This window comes from Rhinopithecus roxellana, chromosome 4 (genome assembly GCF_007565055.1).
Source record: "Rhinopithecus roxellana isolate Shanxi Qingling chromosome 4, ASM756505v1, whole genome shotgun sequence".
Classification (NCBI taxonomy): Eukaryota; Metazoa; Chordata; class Mammalia; order Primates; family Cercopithecidae; genus Rhinopithecus; species Rhinopithecus roxellana.
The window spans coordinates 45411239-45434490 of NC_044552.1; the positions used below are offsets into that span (position 1 = coordinate 45411239).

General features: G+C 37.9%; 1 protein-coding gene across 3 annotated transcripts in view; it reads left to right on the forward strand.

Moving 5' to 3' along the window:
* Positions 1–23252, forward strand: part of KHDRBS2 (KH RNA binding domain containing, signal transduction associated 2) — a 627085-nt gene that overhangs the window by 405129 nt on the left and 198704 nt on the right. For all 3 annotated transcript variants that reach the window (XR_004056854.1, XM_030928982.1, XM_030928983.1), the window contains exons 5-6: positions 9633–9760; positions 21316–21514. Coding sequence is in view for 2 of the 3 variants with exons in the window: in XM_030928982.1 (XP_030784842.1) it covers positions 9633–9760; positions 21316–21514 (327 nt within the window). In the remaining variant the exon portion in view is untranslated. The remainder of the gene's footprint in view (positions 1–9632; positions 9761–21315; positions 21515–23252) is intronic.

Here is a 23252-nt window from a genome sequence, read left to right on the forward strand (position 1 = left end):
TGCTTTTTTTTGTTCTCCATTTGCTTGGTAGATCTTCCTCCATCCCTTTATTTTGAGCCTATGTATGTCTCTGCATGTGAGATGGGTCTCCTGAATACAGCAGACTGATGGGTCTTGACTCTTTATCCAGTTTGCCAGTCTGTGTCTTTTAATTGGAGCATTTAGTCCATTTACATTTAAGGTTAATATTGTTATGTGTGAAGTTGATCCTGCCATTATGATATTAACTGGTTATTTTGCTCGTTAGTTGATGCAGTTTCTTCCTAGCCTCGATGGTGTTTACATTTTGGCATGTTTTTGCAATGGCTGGTACCGGTTATTCCTTTCCATGTTTAGGGCTTCCTTCAGGGTCTGTTGTAAGGCAGGCCTGGTGGTGACAAAATCTCTAAGCATTTGCTTATCTGTAAAGGATTTTATTTCTCCTTCACTGATGAAACTTAGTTTGGCTGGATATGAAATTCTGGGTTTAAAATTCTTTTCTTTAAGAATGTTGAATATTGGCACCCACTGTCTTCTGGCTTGTAGAGTTTCTGCCGAGAGATCTGCTCTTAGTCTGATGGGCTTCCCTTTGTGAGTAACCCGACCTTTCTCTCTGGCTGCCCTTAAGATTTTTTCCTTCATTTCAACTTTGGTGAATCTGGCAATTATGTGTCTTGGAGTTGCTCTTCTGGAGGAGTATCTTTGTGGCGTTCTCTGTATTTCCTGAATTTGAATGTTGGCCTGCCCTACTAGGTTGGGGAAGTTCTCCTGGATGATATCCTGAAGAGTGTTTTCCAACTTGGTTCCATTTTCCCCCTCACTTTCAGGCACCCCAATCAGACGTAGATTTGGTCTTTTTACGTAATCCCATACTTCTTGCAGGCTTTGCTCATTTCTTTTTCTTCTTTTTTCTTTTGGTTTCTCTTCTCGCTTCATTTCATTCATTTGATCTTCAATCGCTGATACTCTTTCTTCCAGTTGATTGAGTCGGTTACTGAAGCTTGTGCATTTGTCACGTATTTCTCGTGTCATGGTTTTCATCTCTGTCATTTCGTTTATGACCTTCTCTGCATTAATTAGTCTAGCTGTCAATTCTTCCACTCTTTTTTCAAGATTTTTAGTTTCTTTGCGCTGGGTACGTAATTCCTCCTTTAGCTCTGATAAGTTTGATGGACTGAAGCCTTCTTCTCTCCTCTCGTCCAAGTCATTCTCTGACCAGCTTTGATCCGTTGCTGGCGATGGGCTGCGCTCCTTTGCAGGGGGAGATGCGCTCTTATTTTTTGAATTTCCAGCTTTTCTGCCCTGCTTCTTCCCCATCTTTGTGGTTTTATCTGTCTCTGGTCTTTGATGATGGTAACGTACTGATGGGGTTTTGGTATAGGTGTCCTTCCTGTTTGATAGTTTTCCTTCTGACAGTCAGAAGGAATGTCTGTTGGTCTATTGGAGATTGCTTGAGGTCCACTCCAGACCCTGTTTGCCTGGGTATCAGCAGCAGAGGTTGCCGAAGATAGAATATTGCTGAACAGCGAGTGTACCTGTCTGATTCTTCCTTTGGAAATTTCCTCTCAGGGGTGTACTCCACCCTGTGAGGTGTGGGGTGTCAGACTGCCCCTAGTGGGGGATTTCTCCCAGGTAGGCTACTCAGGGGTCAGGGACACACCTGAGCAGGCAGTCTGTCCCTTCTCAGATCTCAACCTCCGTGTTGGGAGATCCACGGCTCTCCCCAAAGCTGTCAGACAGAGTCGTTCGCGTCTGCACCGGCTCCCGCTACTTCCCCTGTTGGTCTTCAGCTGTGCGCTGTCCCCAGAGGTGGAGACTACAGAGACAGGCAGGCTTCCTTGAGCTGCTGTGAGCTCCACCCAGTTCGAGCTTCCCAGAGGCTTGTTTACCTACTTAAGCCTCAGCAATGGCGTGCGCCCCTCCCCCAGCCTCGCTGCTGCCTTTCGGATAGATCGCGGCAGACTGCTGTGTTAGCAGTGAGGGAGGCTTCGTGGGCGTGGGACCCTCCCGGCCAGGTGTGGGATATGTTCTCCTGGTGTGCCTGTATGCTTACAGCGCAGTATTGGGGTGGGAGTTACCCGATTTTCCAGGTGTTGTGTGTCTCAGTTCCCCTGGCTAGGAAAACGGATCCCCTTCCCCCTTGTGCTTCCAGGTGAGGCGATGCCTGGCCCTGCTTCAGCTCTCGCTGGTCAGGCTGCAGCAGCTGACCAGCATCGATTGTCCGGCACTCCCTAGTGAGATGACCCCAGTACCTCAGTTGAAAATGCAGAAATCACCGGTCTTCTGTGTCGCTCGCGCTGGGAGTTGGAGACTGGAGCTGTTCCTATTTGGCCATCTTGCTCCTACCCCACTAATCATCATTTTTAAAGCTACTTTATAATTCATCTTGCAAGAGGAATCTTTTTAGAGTGTATATATTTCATTTACTGCAGGTATATGCCAAAACAGTAAAGCATTCTTTACTATTTGAAGTGTGGAATCCCAGTAATTTGTAGTTCTATCTAACATACCATTAAGGTTTATCCCTAGATATAACTTACATTTTTTTGACAAGTGGAGCATTATCTTCATAATATGGGTAGGCCTAGGGATTATTTAAGTTTTGTAATATTCTAGTTTTCCAGAAAAATGAAATACATATGTTAATTTTCCTTTATTATGTATTGATTTTTAATGACTGGAAATCAATTTTCCTCTTTGTTCATTCTGAATTGCCATAACTTTACCTTCCTTTGTCTCTTTTGTCTTTATTCACATACTTAGGTAAATATTTGTCTATCTCTAACTCTTTATCTCTCCAGGGTGTTTTAATACTAAAGTAATAAAACAATACTAAAATAATATTATGTAACTATAAATTACCTCATTACCATTTGTGAACTCACATTTTTACTTTTTAGTGATTATCTATGTTAGCAAAGTTGAGCATAAAATTTATAAATGCTATAAAACTATAACCACTCATTCATATGTATCGTGTGACTTCCAAATCTTGGAACTCAATACTACTCAAGTGAATTAATATGTAGTATATTTCTGATGTTGCTTCCAAGGTAAACTTGGAATAATTTGTTTACTCATATCTTGAAAGTTTTATATAACAGAAGCATCAGCAACACATGCAACAAATAAATATCAACAGGATATTCTAGTTTCAGCTAGACTCATGTACTAATGAATGAAGATTAATTCAAAGTTAGACCTGATGCTTAAGAAAGGACTGGAAAAAAAGCACTATAATATAAAACTTTCAGGGTTTAGAAAATTATATATGTTATAAAAATAATGCACAAGAACTCATTTTGGACAGAGGTACCAAGAACATACTTTAGGGAAAAGGCAGTCTCCTTAATAAATGTTGCTGGGAAAACTGGATAACCATATTTGGAAGATTGAATCTGGACTCCCATCTCTAACCATATACAAAAATAAAATCAAAATAGATAGAAGACTTAAATATAAGACCTCAAACTATGAAACTACTAAAAGAAAACATTGAGGAAACTGTCTATGACTTTGGTTTGGGGAAAGATTTCATGAGTAATACTTCAAAAAACACAGGCAACTAAAACAAAAATGGATAAATGAGATCACAGTAAGCTAAAAGGCTTCTGCACAACAAATGAAACGATCAACAAAGTGAAGAGACAATACACAGAATGGAAGAAATATTTGCAAATTACACATCTGACGAGGGATTAATTACCAGAATATATAAGGAGCTCAAACAGCTCAATAGGAAAAAACAAATAATCTGAATTTAAAATGGTCAAAATATCTGAATAGACATTTCTCAAAAGAAGACATACAAATTCCAACAGATATGTGAAAAAAATGCTCAACATTATTAATCATCAGAGAAATGCAAATCAAAACTACAATGAGATATCAACTCACCCCAGTCAAAATGGCTTTTCTCCAAAAGACAAGCAATAGCAAATGCTGGCAAGGAATTGGAGAAAGGGGAACCCTGATACACTGTTTGGTAGGAATGTAAATTTGTACAAACACTATGGAGAACAGTATGGAGGTTCCTCAAAATACTAAAAATAGAACTACCATATGACCTAGCAGTTCCACTGTTAGGTATATATATCCAAAAGAAAAAAAAAAGCAAACCAGTATATCAAAGAGATTTCTGTAGGCCCATGTTTATCACAGCACTCTTCTCAATAGCTAATGTTTGGAATCAGCCTAAGCATCCATCAATGGATGAATGAAAAAAGAAAACATGGTTGGTATACAGGATGGAATATTATTCTGCCATAAAAAGAATAAAATCCTATCATTTGCAACAACGTAGATGGAACAAGTCATCAGGTTAAGCAAAATAAGCCTGGCACAGAAACACAAATTTTACATGTCCTCACTCATATGTGAGAACTAACAATTAAAACAATTGAACTCACTGAGATAGAGTAGAATGATGGTTACCAGAGACCAGGAAGAATAGTGGGAAGGAGAGGGGAAAGTTGGGATGGTTAATGGGTGCAAAAATATAGTTAGATAGAAAGAATAAGATCTAGTATTGGGGTAGCACAACGAAGTGAATATAGTCAACAATAATTTATTGTATAATTTAAAATCACTAAAAGAGTGGAATTTGGATGTTCCCAATACAAAGAAATGACAAGTACTTAAGGTGATAGATACCCCAATTATCCTGATGTGATTTTTACAAATCATATACCTATATCAAAACATCACATTTACTCCATATATATATATATATATATATATATATATACATACATATGATATACCCATAATAATTGAAAATAAAAATTTTAATGGCTGAAAATATAAGGCACAGAATATGTTCAGTCTAGACAATATTTAAGAGTTCAACTATCCCTAGATTTGGACATTTTAAAAAATGTTTTTTGGCCAAGCGCGGTGTCTCACACCTGTATTCCCAGCACTTTGGGAGGCCGAGGCTGGTGGATCATTAGGTCAGGAGTTCAAGACCAGCCTGACCAAGATGGTGGAACCCCATCTCTACTAAAAATACAAAAATTAGCCGGGCATGGTGGTAGGTGCCTGTAATCCCAGCTACTCAGGAGGCTGAAGCAGGATAATCGCTTGAACCCGGGCGGCAGAGGTTGCAGTGAGCCGAGATCACACCACTGCACTCCAGCCTGGGCGATACAGTGAGACTCCATCTCAAAAAATAAATAAATAAAAGTTTTCTTCCGTATTTTTTTTTGAAGCATTTAAGTGCCTCATTGCTATAAATAATGTGGTACATATGTTTTGATTGTCTAATCAGGAAAATCAGAATTTATTAAAAATCTGCGTGAGTTAGCATTTAATGATATAAATATTGCAACTGATAAATCAACTATTTTCTGTGATATAAATTTGCATTAAAATTATGATTAGAAAATTTCTGTCTCTAAACATAATTTTACCGTTTTCTTACACAGTCTTCATCCTTCAGTTATCACAAGTATGTGTAGTTGACACTCAAATGTACTCCCTTAACCCAGATCTGAATTTCTAAGATAAGCCTGAAGGTCTCTCTGACATTTTAAACAGAAGGTTATTCGAACCAAATACAAATTCTCCACCTTCAAATTTTTTTTCATTTCCCTTTTTCTCTGGCTAATGTCTCATTATGCTTCTAGCCATTTCTGCACCTGGAAACTTCATTTGTTTCTACCTTTCCCATTCATACCATGTATTTTCTTCTACTAGAGCACTCTTAAACGACCTGTGGTTGCCCATATTCTCTCTCTCATACTCTACCACACACATGAACGCACTAATCTTTTCATTATTGCCACAATTTGTGTCAACCAATTTGTTCCAATCTCTGGCTCAAGATATGGTTTGTGTTTGCCCATCTTCATGAGTCTTTGTTATTTTCTTATTAAGTAAAGTATTGAAAAAATTGGACAACATACAATTTATTTTCTTAAAAATACTCATTACTACCCTCTTTGGTCATCAGTAATCAGTTTCATGTTTAACCATTCTCTAGCCACTTTACAGTAAAAGAGAAACAAGCAGTTCAATTTAATCATACATAGTATAAAGTATGTTGAATGGGATAGGCTTGACTATCATTATCATAAATGGATTTACCAAAGCTCTCAGCCTTGTGATCTTAGGAACTTGATTTTATCAGCAGTCCGTATATTAGTTTGGGTCCTCCAAGAAGCAGATGTAATAATGGGATTAAACATGTAAGAGTTATATTAGGAAAATTTTCTTGTGACAAAAAAAGAGGGAACCAAGGAAGGCTGAAGAGCCCTCGCCCTACAATGTCTGACCTCGAGGAAAGAGGGGTGGAATCCTTATGGATTGCCCTGGTGCAATGAAGTTATAAGGTAAGTTCAGCAGTGCTATTAAGGAATCCCCGGAGGCATAGTTAGAGCAATCCTGTGGGGCCAGGAATGGATCTGTGTTAGCATTTAACTACATTTGGTCATCAGCTGGGAGAAGCTTTTGGGTAGCCTAGCCTTGGAAGCAATAGGATTTTAGAGCACAGCAACTGGAGTCTTTGGTCAATTACATCTGTAGTTGCTGGTCTGTATTCTCTTGGCCACCACAACTCTGACAGGTGGTTTATTTCTCAAAGCATAGCCCTCTAGCTAAGCTCATAAGAAATTCAGTTACATTATATTAGTTGCTTTGCTTACACTAAGAATTAACCTGCAGTGTCAAATATTCATATTAATAATAATAATAATAAATCCCCTCCATGTTAGATTTCTGTCTAGGAGCTGAACTCCAATGCAGTTGAATTGGTGAGCATGGACTCTGAGCAAAGATTTAAATGGGCAATTCAAACTGTAGTGACACCAGGATATGACATTTGGATATATTCGCCTCCAACTAAGGCTACAGCTGCTCCAAGAAACATTCAGATCACACATGGACCCAAGAACTCCCCCTCTAGGCAGGGCTGGAGAGAGGCTGCTGAAGTACGCTCCTGAAGTATATTGTCTCATGTACCGTGCTGACTGGTCCCCTCTGTATTTTTTAGCTTTTGCACAAAACAAACCACCACGATACTTACTGGCATAAAGCAGCGATTTATTATTGATTTCTCCAGATTCTGGGGTTGGCCAGGTGATTTTTCTGATTGCACCAGCTTGACTGGAACAGGATGGCTTAGGATATCTGGAGATTCAATCCTCACTGTCATGTTTGGATACTCAGACAGGATGGCAGGGAGAGCAGGGATGACTGGAGCCTTTCTCCATGTTACCTCTCATCCTCCAGAAAGCTAGTCTAGGCTTCTTCACCAGGTGGCATAGGGGTTTCCAGTAAGAAGAAAAGGAAAGCTCCAATACACAAGCACTTTTCTAATCTCTGCTTTTGTCATGATGTTTTAGCTAAGGCAAATCACATGGCAAATCCCAGAGTCAGTGTGGTGGAAACTATCTAAGGATATGGGTGCAGGGAATCCTGAACAGATTGGCTTAGTCTGTGACACCATCTGATTAGTATGTTGCTCTTCCTCTCTCTCTTCCCCAGCCTCCTTAACTTCATCCTTTTCCTCCTGTTCCTCATTCTTCTTCTTCATATTCTTTATTATTATAAAATGAATAAGAGCACATCTACATTCTTATATTTTCTGATTCTGGCATAAAAAATATTTATGCTCTAAAGTACACTTCTATCTATGTTGAATTCAATTGCAATTTGTTAAAATGTTTATTCTAACCTTCAGTCTTGCCAACAGTGACAATCCATATCTTTCTACAATTCATAAGCACCCCAAGTATCTATGTGTTTTCCTCAGAGAAGAAGCTACAAATATTCCCCTTTGAAACTGGTAAACATTACGTTGGGAAATTATGGGATTAATGTTTCATTTTGATAGTACCTGGTCAGTTCACTATATTTCCTGATTCTAATAAAATAATAGACATGTTTCTTCTTAAGTTTAGTTGTTTGAATGAGAAAATTAGGAGGTAGAAATTGAATAATATACAGCTTGTTAGAAACTATAATTTTCTACTCTGTGGCTCTTCTGTCAGCTAACTGTGTTGAGGCTATTATCACTATAATCAGGTGCTGAAGAATATAAACATGAAAGCAACATGCTAAAAATAAAATTAAGTGAAATGCTTTGGGGCTTTTTGCTTGTAATCTAGGTGGTTTCTAGAGCATGAGGTAAAGCTGTGCCAAAGAAATCCTTGGAGGCTGAATGCTTCCCTGCCATTTTCTAGACAGAGGTGTGTGGGTGACCCTATGCAGTTTTCATGAGTACCACACATATGCAGAGCTACACTGACATCGTTTGGTGCAGATGATAATCTTAATTTTTATTCTCACAGATAGGCCTCAGACATCCTTGCTATTAGCCAAACCTCTACAAATATAGTGTTAACTCCTGGACCTCTCTCCTCACCACTAGAAGAACCACTAGATTGATTTCACTTAAACTGTGTTTCCAGAAAAATAATTGATCAGATTGGCCATTTGGCACAAATAACCAGTTACTCAATTTTGTACTATTCAACCAGGGGTGTGTGAGTGAGTGTGTGTGTGTGTGTGTGTATGTGTGTGTTGATTAGTAAAAAGAGAAACAGGTGACACTGGCACTTGTTTTTTGAAGGTAGCATTTACCTTTAATGATTCAGCTCCACTCTTGTGTCCTCTTGAATTGGCTGGTATATTTCCGCCCTGATAAAGGAAAAAGTGCCTTTGACTGAATCTCTGGTTGTTATTGTGAAATTTGCCTTTTTCTCTGGCTCACACTTTCCCTTAGGCCAATACTGGAACTCGTACAAAATTTGTAGTGTTTAAATATTTCACACTGCGGTCAGATGCAGTGGCTCATGCCTGTAATCCTAGCACTTTGGGAGGCCGAGGTGGGTGGGTCACTTGAGGCCAGGAGTTCAAGACCAGCCTGGTCAACATGGCGAAACCCTGTCTTTACGAAAAATACAAAAATTAGCCAGGCATGGTGGTGTGCACCTGTAATTCCAGCTACTCCGGAGGCTGAGACAGGAGAATTGCTTTAACCCAGGTGGCGGAGACTGCAGTGAGCCGAGATCATGCCACTGTACTCTAGCGTGGGTGACAGAGACTGTGTCTCAAAAAAGTAAAATAAATAAAAAATGAAAGTAAATAAATAAATAAATATTTCACATCAAGCTATTTAGTTGGATTCTGCAGCTGCTGGTTGTCTGAAGTAGAGACATACTATCCTACTTTATGGTTGTAATACATGCTCAGTATCTACTCTGGACCCTTGGGATTGCTGTTTTTTGTTTATGCATCAGAAGCTATTTGAATATCACATAGTCATTCATATTCTATACACATTCATTCAAATGAAGTTATTTTTTAGTAATTGTCATGTTAACAATCATAACTTTAGTGCATTCCAAGTTTTTGTTTTATGTTGCTGTCTTCCCTTTTCCAGCTGACACATCTCAGCAAATCTAATGTGATGTCCTGCTGAGTATTTTCTTAATAAAATAAACAATTCCAATTTGTCTATATAAAAATAGGAATTTAAAGTATGTACACTTTTTAATATCATTTTATATTTTTGCATATAAGGTTCCGGGAAACAAATGAAAAAAATTATTTCCTATTGTGTTTTGTTTTGTTTCTTTTTTTTTTTTTTTTCCAACTCTGAGAACGGCATGTCCCATTTTTAACTCCTCGCATCATGTTTTTTTTTCCAGGACTACAATGATGAAATTCGTCAGGAACAACTACGTGAATTATCTTACTTAAATGGCTCAGAGGACTCTGGTCGTGGCCGAGGTATTAGAGGCAGAGGGATCAGAATAGCTCCCACAGCTCCTTCAAGGTACATTCATTCTTACTTTAAATAAATTAAGGATGATGGCAGGCCTTTTCTGTCCTGCTTTATGTCATGATTATCACTAGCAGTAAACAGCAACATCAGCCACAATCAATACCACCACAGCAAAAACAATAACGATGAAAGCTTATCAGGTACAGAAGAGCTTTACACATATTAACTCACCAAATCCTCCATACTAGGAGATAACTAGCATCTATAGGTGAGAAATTGAAGTAGAGAAAGGTGTATGAAATTAACCTAGGGTCACGTAGACAGTCTGACTCCAGAATTCAGTTTATACTCTTAACAACTACCCCGAGAAAATAAGGCAGCAAATCGGAGATTTTCTACTTTCCTGTTCTATCCTCAGGATAAAAACACACAGATGATACAACTATTCACCTCTTCAAACCAAGAAACCGTTGTATGAAGAGAAAACTATAAACTTTTTCTGTGTTTTAAATAGTCTTTCAATTGATATAGTCTTGCTAGATAAGGAAGTAGATAGATAGAAATGCAGAGAGAGATACAGATAACATACATGCCATCAGCCCAGAAGGCCAGAACACTTCTTGCATGGCTGATGGTAAGGATATTCAAAGTTCAGAGGGTATTTATAGCTCCTCTTGGTGATCAGAGAGGATTTTATTTGATTTTGCTTATTTGCAGAGAAATTGGTATCTTTTGGTATTAGAATTTGTTTTGCAGGATTCTGAATTGTTCAAGATTTTAATAGAAGGCATTGGTTTGAAAAGAGTTAAAGTAAAACATATAGCCTTCACAGAACAACTATGTGATTTAATCATTCTCTTCACCTTGTTATAATTGGCCCTTAAATCTCTAAAGGACAGAGATCTAAAATATTATTTAATATATTACATAAAAATTATCTTAAGATATGCTAAGATATTTTTCAGATTCAGTTTATTTACTTAAATTATACCTCAAATACTTTCAACCACCACTATCAACATAGCCACTGTTTGTAACACTTAAATCAAAAATATCTCAAAATGTTTCTCACTGGTCAGAAACAAAAGTAAAGAAGGATAAATTACCAAATAAAATATCAAGGAATACTATTTACTAGAGGTAAAATGCGGTAATTCTAGAAATTCTGTTTCACTAAAAGCAAAACTTCTGAATGTGTTCTAGAGCTTATTTATATTTTAACTTTAAAAAATCAAAAATAAGCTGTCTAATGCCATTCAGGATCATTTGTTTATGCTAAGAATTAATGTGACATAATACAATACTGTACTTTTTTATGGGATGAGTGTTTTATAAAACCGTGTACATTTCTAAACTCATCTTGATGAGGTAAAAAGAGACTTCATTGCTAGTCATCTTTAATGGATTTAATTATAAGTTAAATCATATGAAATTGCAACTTTTGTAGTTCAACAAATGCCAATTTTACAGCTTTATGTGGTTGAAACTAAGTATAGAGATAGGGTGGAGCAAGATGGCCAAATAGGAACAGCTCCAGTCTCCAACTCCCAGCACGAGCAACACAGAAGACTGGTGATTTCTGCATTTTCAACTGAGGTACTGGGGTCATCTCACTAGGGAGTGCCAGACAATCGGTGCTGGTCAGCTGCTGCAGCCCGATAGCGAGAGCTGAAGCAGGGTGAGGCATCGTCTCACCTGGGAAGCGCAAGGGGGAAGGGAATCCCTTTTCCTAGCCAGGGGAACTGAGACATGCAACACCTGGAAAATCGGGTAACTCCCACCCCAATACTGCGCTTTAAGCAAACGGGCACACCAGGAGATTATATCCCACACCTGGCCGGGAAGGTCCCATGGCCACGGAGCCTCCCTCATTGCTAGAACAGCAGTCTACGATCTAACCACAAGGCAGCAGCGAGGCTGGGGGAGGGGCGCCCGCCATTGCTGAGGCTTAAGTAGGTAAACAAAGCCGCTGGGAAGCTCGAACTGGGTGGAGCTCACAGCAGCTCAAGGAAACCTGCCTGTCTCTGTAGACTCCACCTCTGGGGACAGGGCACAGCTAAACAACAACAACAAAAAAAGCAGCAGAAACCTCTGCAGACGCAAACGACTCTATCTGACAGCTTTGAAGAGAGCAGTGGATCTCCGAACACGGAGGCTGAGATCTGAGAAGGGACAGACTGCCTGCTCAGGTGGGTCCCTGACCCCTGAGTAGCCTAACTGGGAGACATCCCCCACTAGGGGCAGAATGACACCCCACACCTCACAGGGTGGAGTACACCCCTGAGAGGAAGCTTCCAAAGTAAGAATCAGACAGGTACCCTCACTGTTCAGCAATATTCTATCTTCTGCAACCTCTGCTGCTGATACCCAGGCAAACAGGGTCTGAAGTGGACCTCAAGCAATCTCCAACAGACCTATAGCTGAGGGTCCTGACTGTCAGAAGGAAAACTATCAAACAGGAAGGACACCTATACCAAAACCCCATCAGTACGTCACCACCATCAAAGACCAGAGACAGATAAAACCACAGAGATGGGGAAAAAGCAGGGCAGAGAAGCTGGAAATTCAAAAAATAAGAGTGCATCTCCCCCTGCAAAGGAGCACAACCCATCGCCAGCAATGGATCAAAGCTGGTCAGAGAATGACTTTGATGAGATGAGAGAAGAAGGCTTCAGTCCATCAAACTTCTCAGAGCTAAAGGAGGAATTACGTACCCAGCACAAAGAAACTAAAAATCTTGAAAAAAGAGTGGAAGAATTGACAGCTAGACTAATTAATGCAGAGAAGGTCATAAACGAAATGACAGAGATGAAAACCATGACACGAGAAATACATGACAAATGCACAAGCTTCAGTAACCGACTCAATCAACTGGAAGAAAGAGTATCAGCGATTGAGGATCAAATGAATGAAACAAAGCAAGAAGAGAAACCAAAAGAAAAAAGAAGAAAAAGAAATGAACAAAGCCTTCAAGAAGTATGGGATTATGTAAAAAGACCAAATCTATGTCTGATTGGGGTGCCTGAAAGTGAGGGGGAAAATGGAACCAAGTTGGAAAACACTCTTCAGGATATCATCCAGGAGAACTTCCCCAACCTAGTAGGGCAGGCCAACATTCAAATTCAGGAAATACAGAGAATGCCACAAAGATACTCCTCCAGAAGAGCAACTCCAAGACACATAATTGCCAGATTCACCAAAGTTGAAATGAAGGAAAAAATCTTAAGGGCAGCCAGAGAGAAAGGTCGGGTTACTCACAAAGGGAAGCCCATCAGACTAACAGCAGATCTCTCGGCAAAAACTCTACAAGCCAGAAGAGAGTGGGGGCCAGTATTCAACATTCTTAAAGAAAAGAATTTTAAACCCAGAATTTCATATCCAGCCAAACTAAGTTTCATCAGTGAAGGAGAAATAAAATCCTTTACAGATAAGCAAATGCTTAGAGATTTTGTCACCACCAGGCCTGCCTTACAAGAGACCCTGAAGGATGCCCTAAACATGGAAAGGAACAACTGGTACCAGCCATTGCAAAAACATGCCAAAATGTAAAGACCATCGAGGCTAGGAAGAAACTGCATCAAATAACAAGCAGAATAACCAGTTAATATCATAATAGCAGGATCAAGTTCACACATAACAATATTAACCTTAAATGTAAATGGACTAAATGCTCCAATTAAAAGACACAGACTGGCAAACTGGATAAAGAGTCAAGACCCATCAGTCTGCTGTATTCAGGAGACCCATCTCACATGCAGAGACATACATAGGCTCAAAATAAAGGGATGGAGGAAGATCTACCAAGCAAATGGAGAACAAAAAAAAGCAGGGGTTGCAATCCTAGTCTCTGATAAAATAGACTTTAAACCATCAAAGATCAAAAGAGACAAAGAAGGCCATTACATAATGGTAAAGGGATCAATTCAACAGGAAGAGCTAACTCTCCTAAATATATATGCACCCAATACAGGAGCACCCAGATTCATAAAGCAAGTCCTTAGAGATTTACAAAGAGACTTAGACTCCCATACAATAATAATGGGAGACTTCAACACTCCACTGTCAACATTAGACAGATCAACGAGACAGAAAGTTAACAAGGATATCCAGGAATTGAACTCATCTCCGCACCAAGCGGACCTAATAGACATCTATAGAACTCTCCACCCCAAATCAACAGAATATACATTCTTCTCAGCACCACATCGCACTTATTCCAAAATTGACCACATAATTGGAAGTAAAGCACTCCTCAGCAAATGTAAAAGAACAGAAATTATAACAAACTGTCTCTCAGACCACAGTGCAATCAAACTAGAACTCAGGACTAAGAAACTCAATCAAAACCGCTCAACTACATGGAAACTGAACAACCTGCTCCTGAATGACTACTGGGTACATAACGAAATGAAGGCAGAAATAAAGATGTTCTTTGAAATCAATGAGAACAAAGATACAACATACCAGAATCTCTGGGACACATTTGAAACAGTGTGTAGAGGGAAATTTATAGCACTAAATGCCCACAAGAGAAAGCTGGAAAGATCTAAAATTGACATTCTAACATCACAATTAAAAGAACTAGAGAGGCAAGAGCAAACACATTCAAAAGCTAGCAGAAGGCGAGAAATAACTAAGATCAGAGCAGATCTGAAGGAGATAGAGACACAAAAATCCCTCCAAAACATCAATGAATCCAGGAGTTGGTTTTTTGAAAAGATCAACAAAATTGATAGACCGCTAGCAAGACTAATAAAGAAGAAAAGAGAGAGGAATCAAATAGATGCAATAAAAAATGATAAAGGGGGTATCACCACTGACCCCACAGAAATACAAACTACCATCAGAGAATACTATAAACACCTCTACGCAAATCAACTAGAAAATCTAGAAGAAATGGATAATTTCCTGGACACTTACACTCTTCCAGGACTAAACCAGGAAGAAGTTGAATCCCTGAATAGACCAATAGCAGGCTCTGAAATTGAGGCAATAATTAATAGCCTACCAACCAAAAAAATTCCAGGACCAGATGGATTCACAGCTGAATTCTACCAGAGGTACAAGGAGGAGCTGGTACCATTCCTTCTGAAACTATTCCAATCAATAGAAAAAGAGGGAATCCTCCCTAACTCATTTTATGAGGCCAACATCATCCTGATTCCAAAGCGTGGCAGAGACACAACAAAAAAAGAGAATTTTAGACCAATATCCCTGATGAACATCAATGCAAAAATCCTCAATAAAATACTAGCAAACTGGATTCAGCAGCACAACAAAAAACGTATCCACCATGATCAAGTGGGCTTCATCCCTGGGATGCAAGGCTGGTTCTACATTCGCAAATCAATAAACGTAATCCAGCATATAAACAGAACCAAAGACAAGAACCACATGATTATCTCAATAGATGCAGAAAAGGCTTTTGACAAAATTCAACAGCCCTTCATGCTAAAAACACTCAATAAATTCGGTATTGATGGAATGTACCTCAAAATAATAAGAGCTATTTATGACAAACCCACAGCCAATATCATACTGAATGGGCAAAAACTGGAAAAATTCCCTTTGAAAACTGGCAGAAGACAGGGATGCCCTCTCTCACCACTCCTATTCAACATAGTGTTGGAAGTTCTGGCTAGGGCAATCAGGCAAGAGAAAGAAATCAAGGGTATTCAGTTAGGAAAAGAAGAAGTCAAATTGTCCCTGTTTGCAGATGACATGATTGTATATTTAGAAAACCCCATTGTCTCAACCCAATATCTCCTTAAGCTGATAAGCAACTTCAGGAAAGTCTCAGGATACAAAATTAATGTGCAAAAATCACAAACATTCTTATACACCAGTAACAGACAAACAGAGAGCCAAATCAGGAATGAACTTCCATTCACAATTGCTTCAAAGAGAATCAAATACCTAGGAATCCAACTTACAAGGCATGTAAAGGACCTCTTCAAGGAGAACTACAAACCACCGCTCAGTGAAATAAAAGAGGACACAAACAAATGGAAGAACATGCCATGCTCATGGATAGGAAGAATCAATATGGTGAAAATGGCCATACTGCCCAAGGTTCTTTATAGATTCAATGCCATCCCCATCAAGCTACCAATGAGTTTCTTCACAGAATTGGAAAAAACTGCTTTAAAGTTCATATGGAACCAAAAAAGAGCCCACATTGCCAAGACAATCCTAAGCCGAAAGAACAAAGCTGGAGGCATCACACTACCTGACTTCAAACTCTACTACAAGGCTACAGTAACCAAAACAGCATGGTACTGGTACCAAAACAGAGATATAGACCAATGGAACAGAACAGAGTCCTCAGAAATAATACCACACATCTACAGCTATCTGATCTTTGACAAACCTGAGAGAAACAAGAAATGGGGAAAGGATTCCCTATTTAATAAATGGTGCTGGGAAAATTGGCTAGCCATAAGTAGAAAGCTGAAACTGGATCCTTTCCTTACTCCTTATACGAAAATTAATTCAAGATGGATTAGAGACTTAAATGTTAGACCTAATACCATAAAAACCCTAGAAGAAAACCTAGGTAGTACCATTCAGGACATAGGCATGGTGCAGGACTTCATGTCTAAAACACCAAAAGCAACGGCAGCAAAAGCCAAAATTGACAAATGGGATCTAAGTAAACTAAAGAGCTTCTGCACAGCAAAAGAAACTACCATCAGAGTGAACAGGCAACCTACAGAATGGGAGAAAATTTTTGCAATCTACTCATCTGACAAAGGGCTGATATCCAGAACCTACAAAGAACTCAAACAAATTTACAAGGAAAAAGCAAACAACCCCATCAAAAAGTGGGCAAAGGATATGAACAGACATTTCTCAAAAGAAGACATTCATATAGCCAACAGACACATGAAAAAATGCTCATCATCACTGGCCATCAGAGAAATCCATATCAAAACCACAATGAGATACCATCTCACACCAGTTAGAATGGCAATCATTAAAAAGTCAGGAAGCAACAGGTGCTGGAGAGGATGTGGAGAAATAGGAACACTTTTACACTGTTGGTGGGACTGTAAACTAGTTCAACCATTATGGAAAACAGTATGGCGATTCCTCAAGGATCTAGAACTAGATGTACCATATGACCCAGCCATCCCACTACTGGGTACATACCCAAAGGATTATAAATCATGCTGCTATGAAGACACATGCACACGTATGTTTATTGCGGCACTATTCACAATAGCAAATATTTGGAATCAACCCAAATGTCCATCAGTGACAGACTGGATTAAAAAAATGTGGCACATATACACCATGGAATATTATGCAGCCATAAAAAAGGATGAGTTTGCGTCCTTTGTAGGGACATGGATGCAGCTGGAAACCATCATTCTTAGCAAACTTTCACAAGAACAGAAAGCCAAACACCGCATGTTCTCACTCATAGGTGGGAACTGAACAATGAGATCACTTGGACTCGGGAAGGGGAACATCACACATCGGGGCCTATCATGGGTGGGGGGAGCGGGGAGGGATTGCATTGGGAGTCATACCTGATATAAATGACCAATTGATGGGTGCTGACGAGTTGATGGGTGCAGCACACCAACATGGCACAAGTATATATATGTAACAAACCTGCCCGTTATGCACATTATGCACATGTACCCTAGAACTTAAAATGTAATAATAAAAAAAAAAAAAAAAAGAAACTAAGTATATATTTAGGATGCCTGAGGAGGGCACATACTTTTCTATTTCATATGCCTTAAAATGGGGGGGCATTAAAATAATGAATTTATCTGCATTTGATAGTATGAAATCCTCATAGTAATAGATTTTGTTTTGTTATTGATATCCCTTAGTAGAATTTTGCATCTGGCATTTTTGAGTGGACCATATAAGATTTTAATTCCAGAGAAGCCTTATTCTAAGATTTTAATCCATTTAAATAATTGAATATAGGATAGTGCATTATGGTCTGGATTTTAATATATCTTCTTAGAATTAAAATTTGATTGAAAGATTTTACTGTTTAATCTCATATAACATACAGATCTGACACTATATACATAAAAATAAAATAAAATTAACATTAAAAATTAAATTTCACTTCCAGTGCTGTACTGATATCATTAGTGGTGCTAGCATTAATGAGAGGAAATGACATTGTCTTCTATTTCAAACAGTATGATAAATTGTATCTACAATATAAAATGAGTAAGAAAATAGCCTTGCAAAATAGAAAATCATATTAATAAGAGAACTTTGCATGAGTTAATGGTTGCTAATTTGAATTAAGTCATGAAATTATTACTTTATGAAGTTATATAATTACACTTATATTAAAAAAGATGATGTCTAGAATATTTTTAAATTATATAATTTGTTGAAAATATATTTAATTAAAACAATTTACATTTCAATAATCCTATCTATAACTTTAATTTTCCAATAATAATGTGCAACAGAGAATAAAGCATTACATCTATATATTGTAATAATAATTTATTTTGCATAATTGATGAATGAAAATATATGACATCTCTAACACATATCACCACATGTTGCAGTGAGTACAGTCACTGGAAAATGAAACATTAGGGATAAATTTTGAAGGCTTTTGTTTACCACATTGAGAACTAATACATAGAACTAATAGAGTTTTTTTAAAGAGGAGAGTAATCATATTTATTTATATGAAAGACTACTCAGTTATCACTGTAGATGATGCAGAAGAGTTACAGTGATTGAGATTGAGAGACAGAGACAGAGAAACCATCTTATAGCAAGGGAGCCAATGAGAAAATGAGTCCATCATCCAAGGCAGATAAAAATGAGCAGCATTTGTAATAGACAGGGATAGGGCCGGATTAGAGATTAACATTTATATGAATTAATGCCAATTAGATGTTGGATAAGAAGGGTTCCCCAAGAGAAAGAAATTTTTGGTGTCTAGATTGATGAGAAATTGATGATATCATTAAGAGTAGGTGAAGGATCAAATTAAATGAAGAATATAATTATTCCTGTAAATAATCTGAGCTCTGTGGATGGCTGGTGTGACCTTGGCAGGTAACTTGTACCCTCCATGCCTTAATATCTCAACTTGTGTTTAAAATAGTTTAGAACTGCCCACATGACAAGCTTGTCAAGATGCTTAAATTAGAGTATTCTTTTAAGGCAGTGGTTCCCAAATTGGCCTGTATTTTGGAATCACTGGGAGCTCCCTGTCTCCAGAGATTATGGTTTAATTGGCCTAGGACATGGCCTGGAATTTGGAATTTTCAAAAGATTCTCAAGTAACTTTAACATGCAGGCAAGTTAAGAAACTTCTGATATAAGGAAGACAAGCCAAGATATGGCATTGTGTTAGGAAGAAAGAGATTATAGTCATCATCAGAGGTAGAGATTGCAGGGTACAACCATGAGATCAAGGATAGAAATTGGGTACATCCAGATTCCAAAGTGGGTCCAGGAATAGAAGCCAGTGAAAGAGGATAAGGAGTAAGAAGGAAGAATGAGGAAAAGTAGAGAAAAGCAGAGTCATAAAAGTCCAAAGAAACATTTTCCAGATAATGGTCCACAATCTTAAAAATAGTAGAAATGTGCTGTGGCATGGAAACTGTAAAGAAATCTAGTGGATTTGGAAATCAGTAGGCTACTGGTGATCTCAGCCAAGAGCACTTTCAATAAAGGGGTGAAAGCAAGAACTAGACTGATAACATTCAGTTCAGAAAGGTAGAGGAAGTCAGACAAATAAAGGAAAGGATACTGTGGTGTGGTTTTAGCCAGGGGCAGTATCCTAAAAAAAAAGTGATGTGAATTAAGTTGGAGGAGAGAACAAGGAGGTTAATATTCCAGGGAAAGAACATAGTGGATAAGAGGTAATGAGTCAGGTTCAGGAGACAGGTTTGCTAGGGCTGTGTCTGGTAGTCAGTTGATGAAGGAAGAAAATGGAAAATTAGATTTGATATGATGAGCATCATATAATATTAGAGCAGAAGGAAGTACGAAAAATTTAGAAATCTGCATTTTACTCATTAGAAAAATATATCTACCTCAAGCCTGGGTAATTATAATACTTACCCATGACTATTCAATGGTATAGTGAAGACTTGTGCATATAGTTTACAGTAGGGTGACCATATAATTTATTGTCCACACATGGATACTTTTGAGAGTGTTAAAATGCTAAACTGAACAGGAAGCTAGGACAACAGTTCTAAAACCTGGACATATGCTCATCTTGCTTATGAGGAAACAGAAATGTGCTTGGAGGAGCAGTGAAGGCAAAACTGGTTTTTACATCCCTTTATATATTATCATGATAATACAGAATACTGTATTCTCAGCCATGTTGTACTTGAAGCCAGCACTGGGCCTCTGGATCTTTGTGTTTCACCCTCTCCCAATCTAGGAGAGTATTCTTTATACATTAGACTCACAATAAGTTCTTTGATCATTTCTCTATTCATCAGCTCTATAAACTATTCAAAAATTTTAAAGGCTTTTCCCGCATTGGTATTCTTCACTCATAAAAGCTCACTTTTATTTTAAGCAAGAAAGAGCAATCTGACTGCTATTCATAGCAGACAGCATAACCTACGTCCCCATATGTGGCTACAGCCAAATACTGTGATTGTTGACATCCCAATGATCATCATTTTTTTTTCCAAAGCTTTAGTGTTCCCACTGAAAGCAGTGCTATCTAGAGGCCAACCTTTCAGACATAATAAAAAGTGAAATAACTGTGCTTTTGCCCAAAGACTTCAGACAAACACTCAACCTTTCTAAAAGCTTCAAAATACCACAAAAATTGGCTACAACCATTTGATCTTACACTTTTATTGCAAGTTAATTTTGTATCAAGAACTGCAATACAAAGTATTCAGTCGATTATTTTTATTACAGATACTAAAGTATTCCTCTAACACCGTAGTTACCATTAGAAAATATGTTCTGTCAGGAACAGCACCAGCTCAGGGGGTTACATGCATGATAATAAATCAGTGACAAAGAGTTGTGATTTCAAGTGACCTCAAACTTAAGCCCCTGTAATAAAATGATATCACTATGGTTAGACTTCCACATTTTATTTAAGTGCAGACAACTTTTTTTTTTTTTTTTTTTTTTTTTTTTTTTTTTTTTTGGTGAATGACAGCATTGTCCATCACTGTCTATGATCCCCAGCATAGAGGAGATGTAGACATCTAGCTGCTCAGTTTCAGAGATGGTCCAGTGAGTCATATATCAGACAATGCTCTGATTTGTGTCTTCTTGGAGAATTTGGAATTTAATAGGGTTATATTCAGAGTGGGTTTTTGTTTGTTTGTTTTTTTCTTTGCTTTGAGTTTTTAGTTATGTAAAAGAAAATAACAAAGTATTTTACATGGTTTTTACAAGAACTAATCATAGTATTTACAATTATTGTCTTCTATAGATATCAACACACTTTGTATCTTATATAATTTCTATTAAACACACACACACAAAGAGAGAGAGAGAGAGAGAAATTTGTATTTCTTTCATTGTATGGAGGCTGTGAGAGGAAAGCTTTTTCTGTAATAGGCTCTTTTCTCGCATCACCTGTTTCTCATCTATACATGACTTGTTTCTCTTAGGGGCCGTGGGGGTGCCATTCCTCCTCCCCCACCACCTGGACGAGGTGTTCTCACCCCTCGAGGAAGTACTGTAACCCGTGGAGCCCTTCCAGTGCCACCTGTAGCAAGAGGTGTCCCTACCCCTCGAGCCCGGGGGGCACCAACAGTGCCAGGATACAGGGCGCCTCCTCCTCCAGCCCATGAAGCTTATGAAGAATATGTAAGTACTCTCAAGAAATCAGTTGTAAGGATGAGTTAAATTGATTAGTTAACAAGCTACATCTCAAACTGTTCATATACTGTGAATATAGCAGGTAATGTTTGTTACAGAAACGAATGTCATTTGCAACAGAATTTAAGCAGTGCATTTAAATGAGAGCATTTTGAGAAAAGGTTTTGTTTTACAGGTATCATCACTGTTAGTGCTAGTTAAAGAGCTTGTATTTTAAGAACCAAACTATCCCGAGGCTTTCTTATCCTTAGGAAGTTTGATCAGATTTCAAATGAGAAATAATTATAAACAAAAGGTGAATTGCCATGTATTCAGAGATTTCTGGAACTTGATAAAGATTAGCATAAAACTCAGAAATATTTGACAAATATAATATGATTATATTATACACTTTGGGAATATTGTAAGACCGTGTGGCTGGTCTTTCATTTATATATCCTGACTCTTTCTTTCACCATGTTAAAGATGGGATTGGCATAAAAAATTCAAAAAAGTATACAATGAACAGATGAAATGCAGTGTTTCCAAGCATCCCCCTCCTTTCCTATCTACTATATCTTTTGGTTATCTTATGTATCTAAACATCTTTTAACCTTTAGTTCTGATTGTCAGTATTCCACTAATTACATTGTGGTCCCTGTGTTCATTTCTCAGACTAGATTGTGAAACTTGTGAAAAGGGAAAATTTACTAACAGTGTAACAATAAGCAGTCTTCTGTAAATGTTAAATTTAACTGATGCAAGCCAGATCATTGTACTATGAAAAAGATTTATTTTGCCTTTAACCTCTCTAGCATGTCCACCTCCTGATCTAGGTATTTGTTTCATGCAACTGTCCATAAGCGTGCTGTCCTGTTCAACGTCTTGTATAAATGATTGCTCATTAAACATAAACTCGTCAAATACAGTTACTGTCACATATGGGGCACTCAAAACATATGGACTGGTTAATAGTCAAAACTTAGCTATAAAATAAAGTGAATATAGTTTATAGGTATTACTAAGAGTATATTAATTTTATCATGTATTCATTTTTAGGAATAATGTTACTGCTTAAATATGAAATATTGACTATTATCTATAAGAGTGAAGTAAGTGTAAAAATCCACTTCTACTGGAACAGATGAAATGTGTTCATCTAAGCATCTTTACTACATCAAGTATCAATATTTAAAAACTTAGACAATCTTAAAATTGCAAAACTAGAAACAGAAATCATATTCTACTCTGCAAACAAACCCACAAGTCAAAAAAACTCAGGGACTAGCCCTAGTTCTGCCATTTCTTGCCAGAGACATAGTATGTGAAAAATAAGTACTTGTTTAAATGAATTAAAAATCTACAACAAGGGTGGCAGGATCACTGTTTATCTTTGAGGAACTGTTTAGCTCAACAATCTTTATGTACGTCGTCACTACGGTGTTTTTGTCCTCCAAATAGAGGCTTAAACAGATCAGTTTTTAAAAATTAAGAAGAGAGAAAAACTTTTCAGGTAATAGTAGTTAACATTGTTATTAATAGAAGAATTTACACAGCATATTTGGGACTGTGAAAGAGAAGACTGGCAAAACAATGGTAGCCTTTCATGTGCATTCCAATTTATAGTGAATACATCACTAGAATATGAGTCAAGAGTAATCAACAAAAGCATAAAGAGTTTATGGAAATGTGGGTGAAAAGGGTTATATTCTGAATGGGAAAATATAGGAGGTGAGGATGTTCCTTA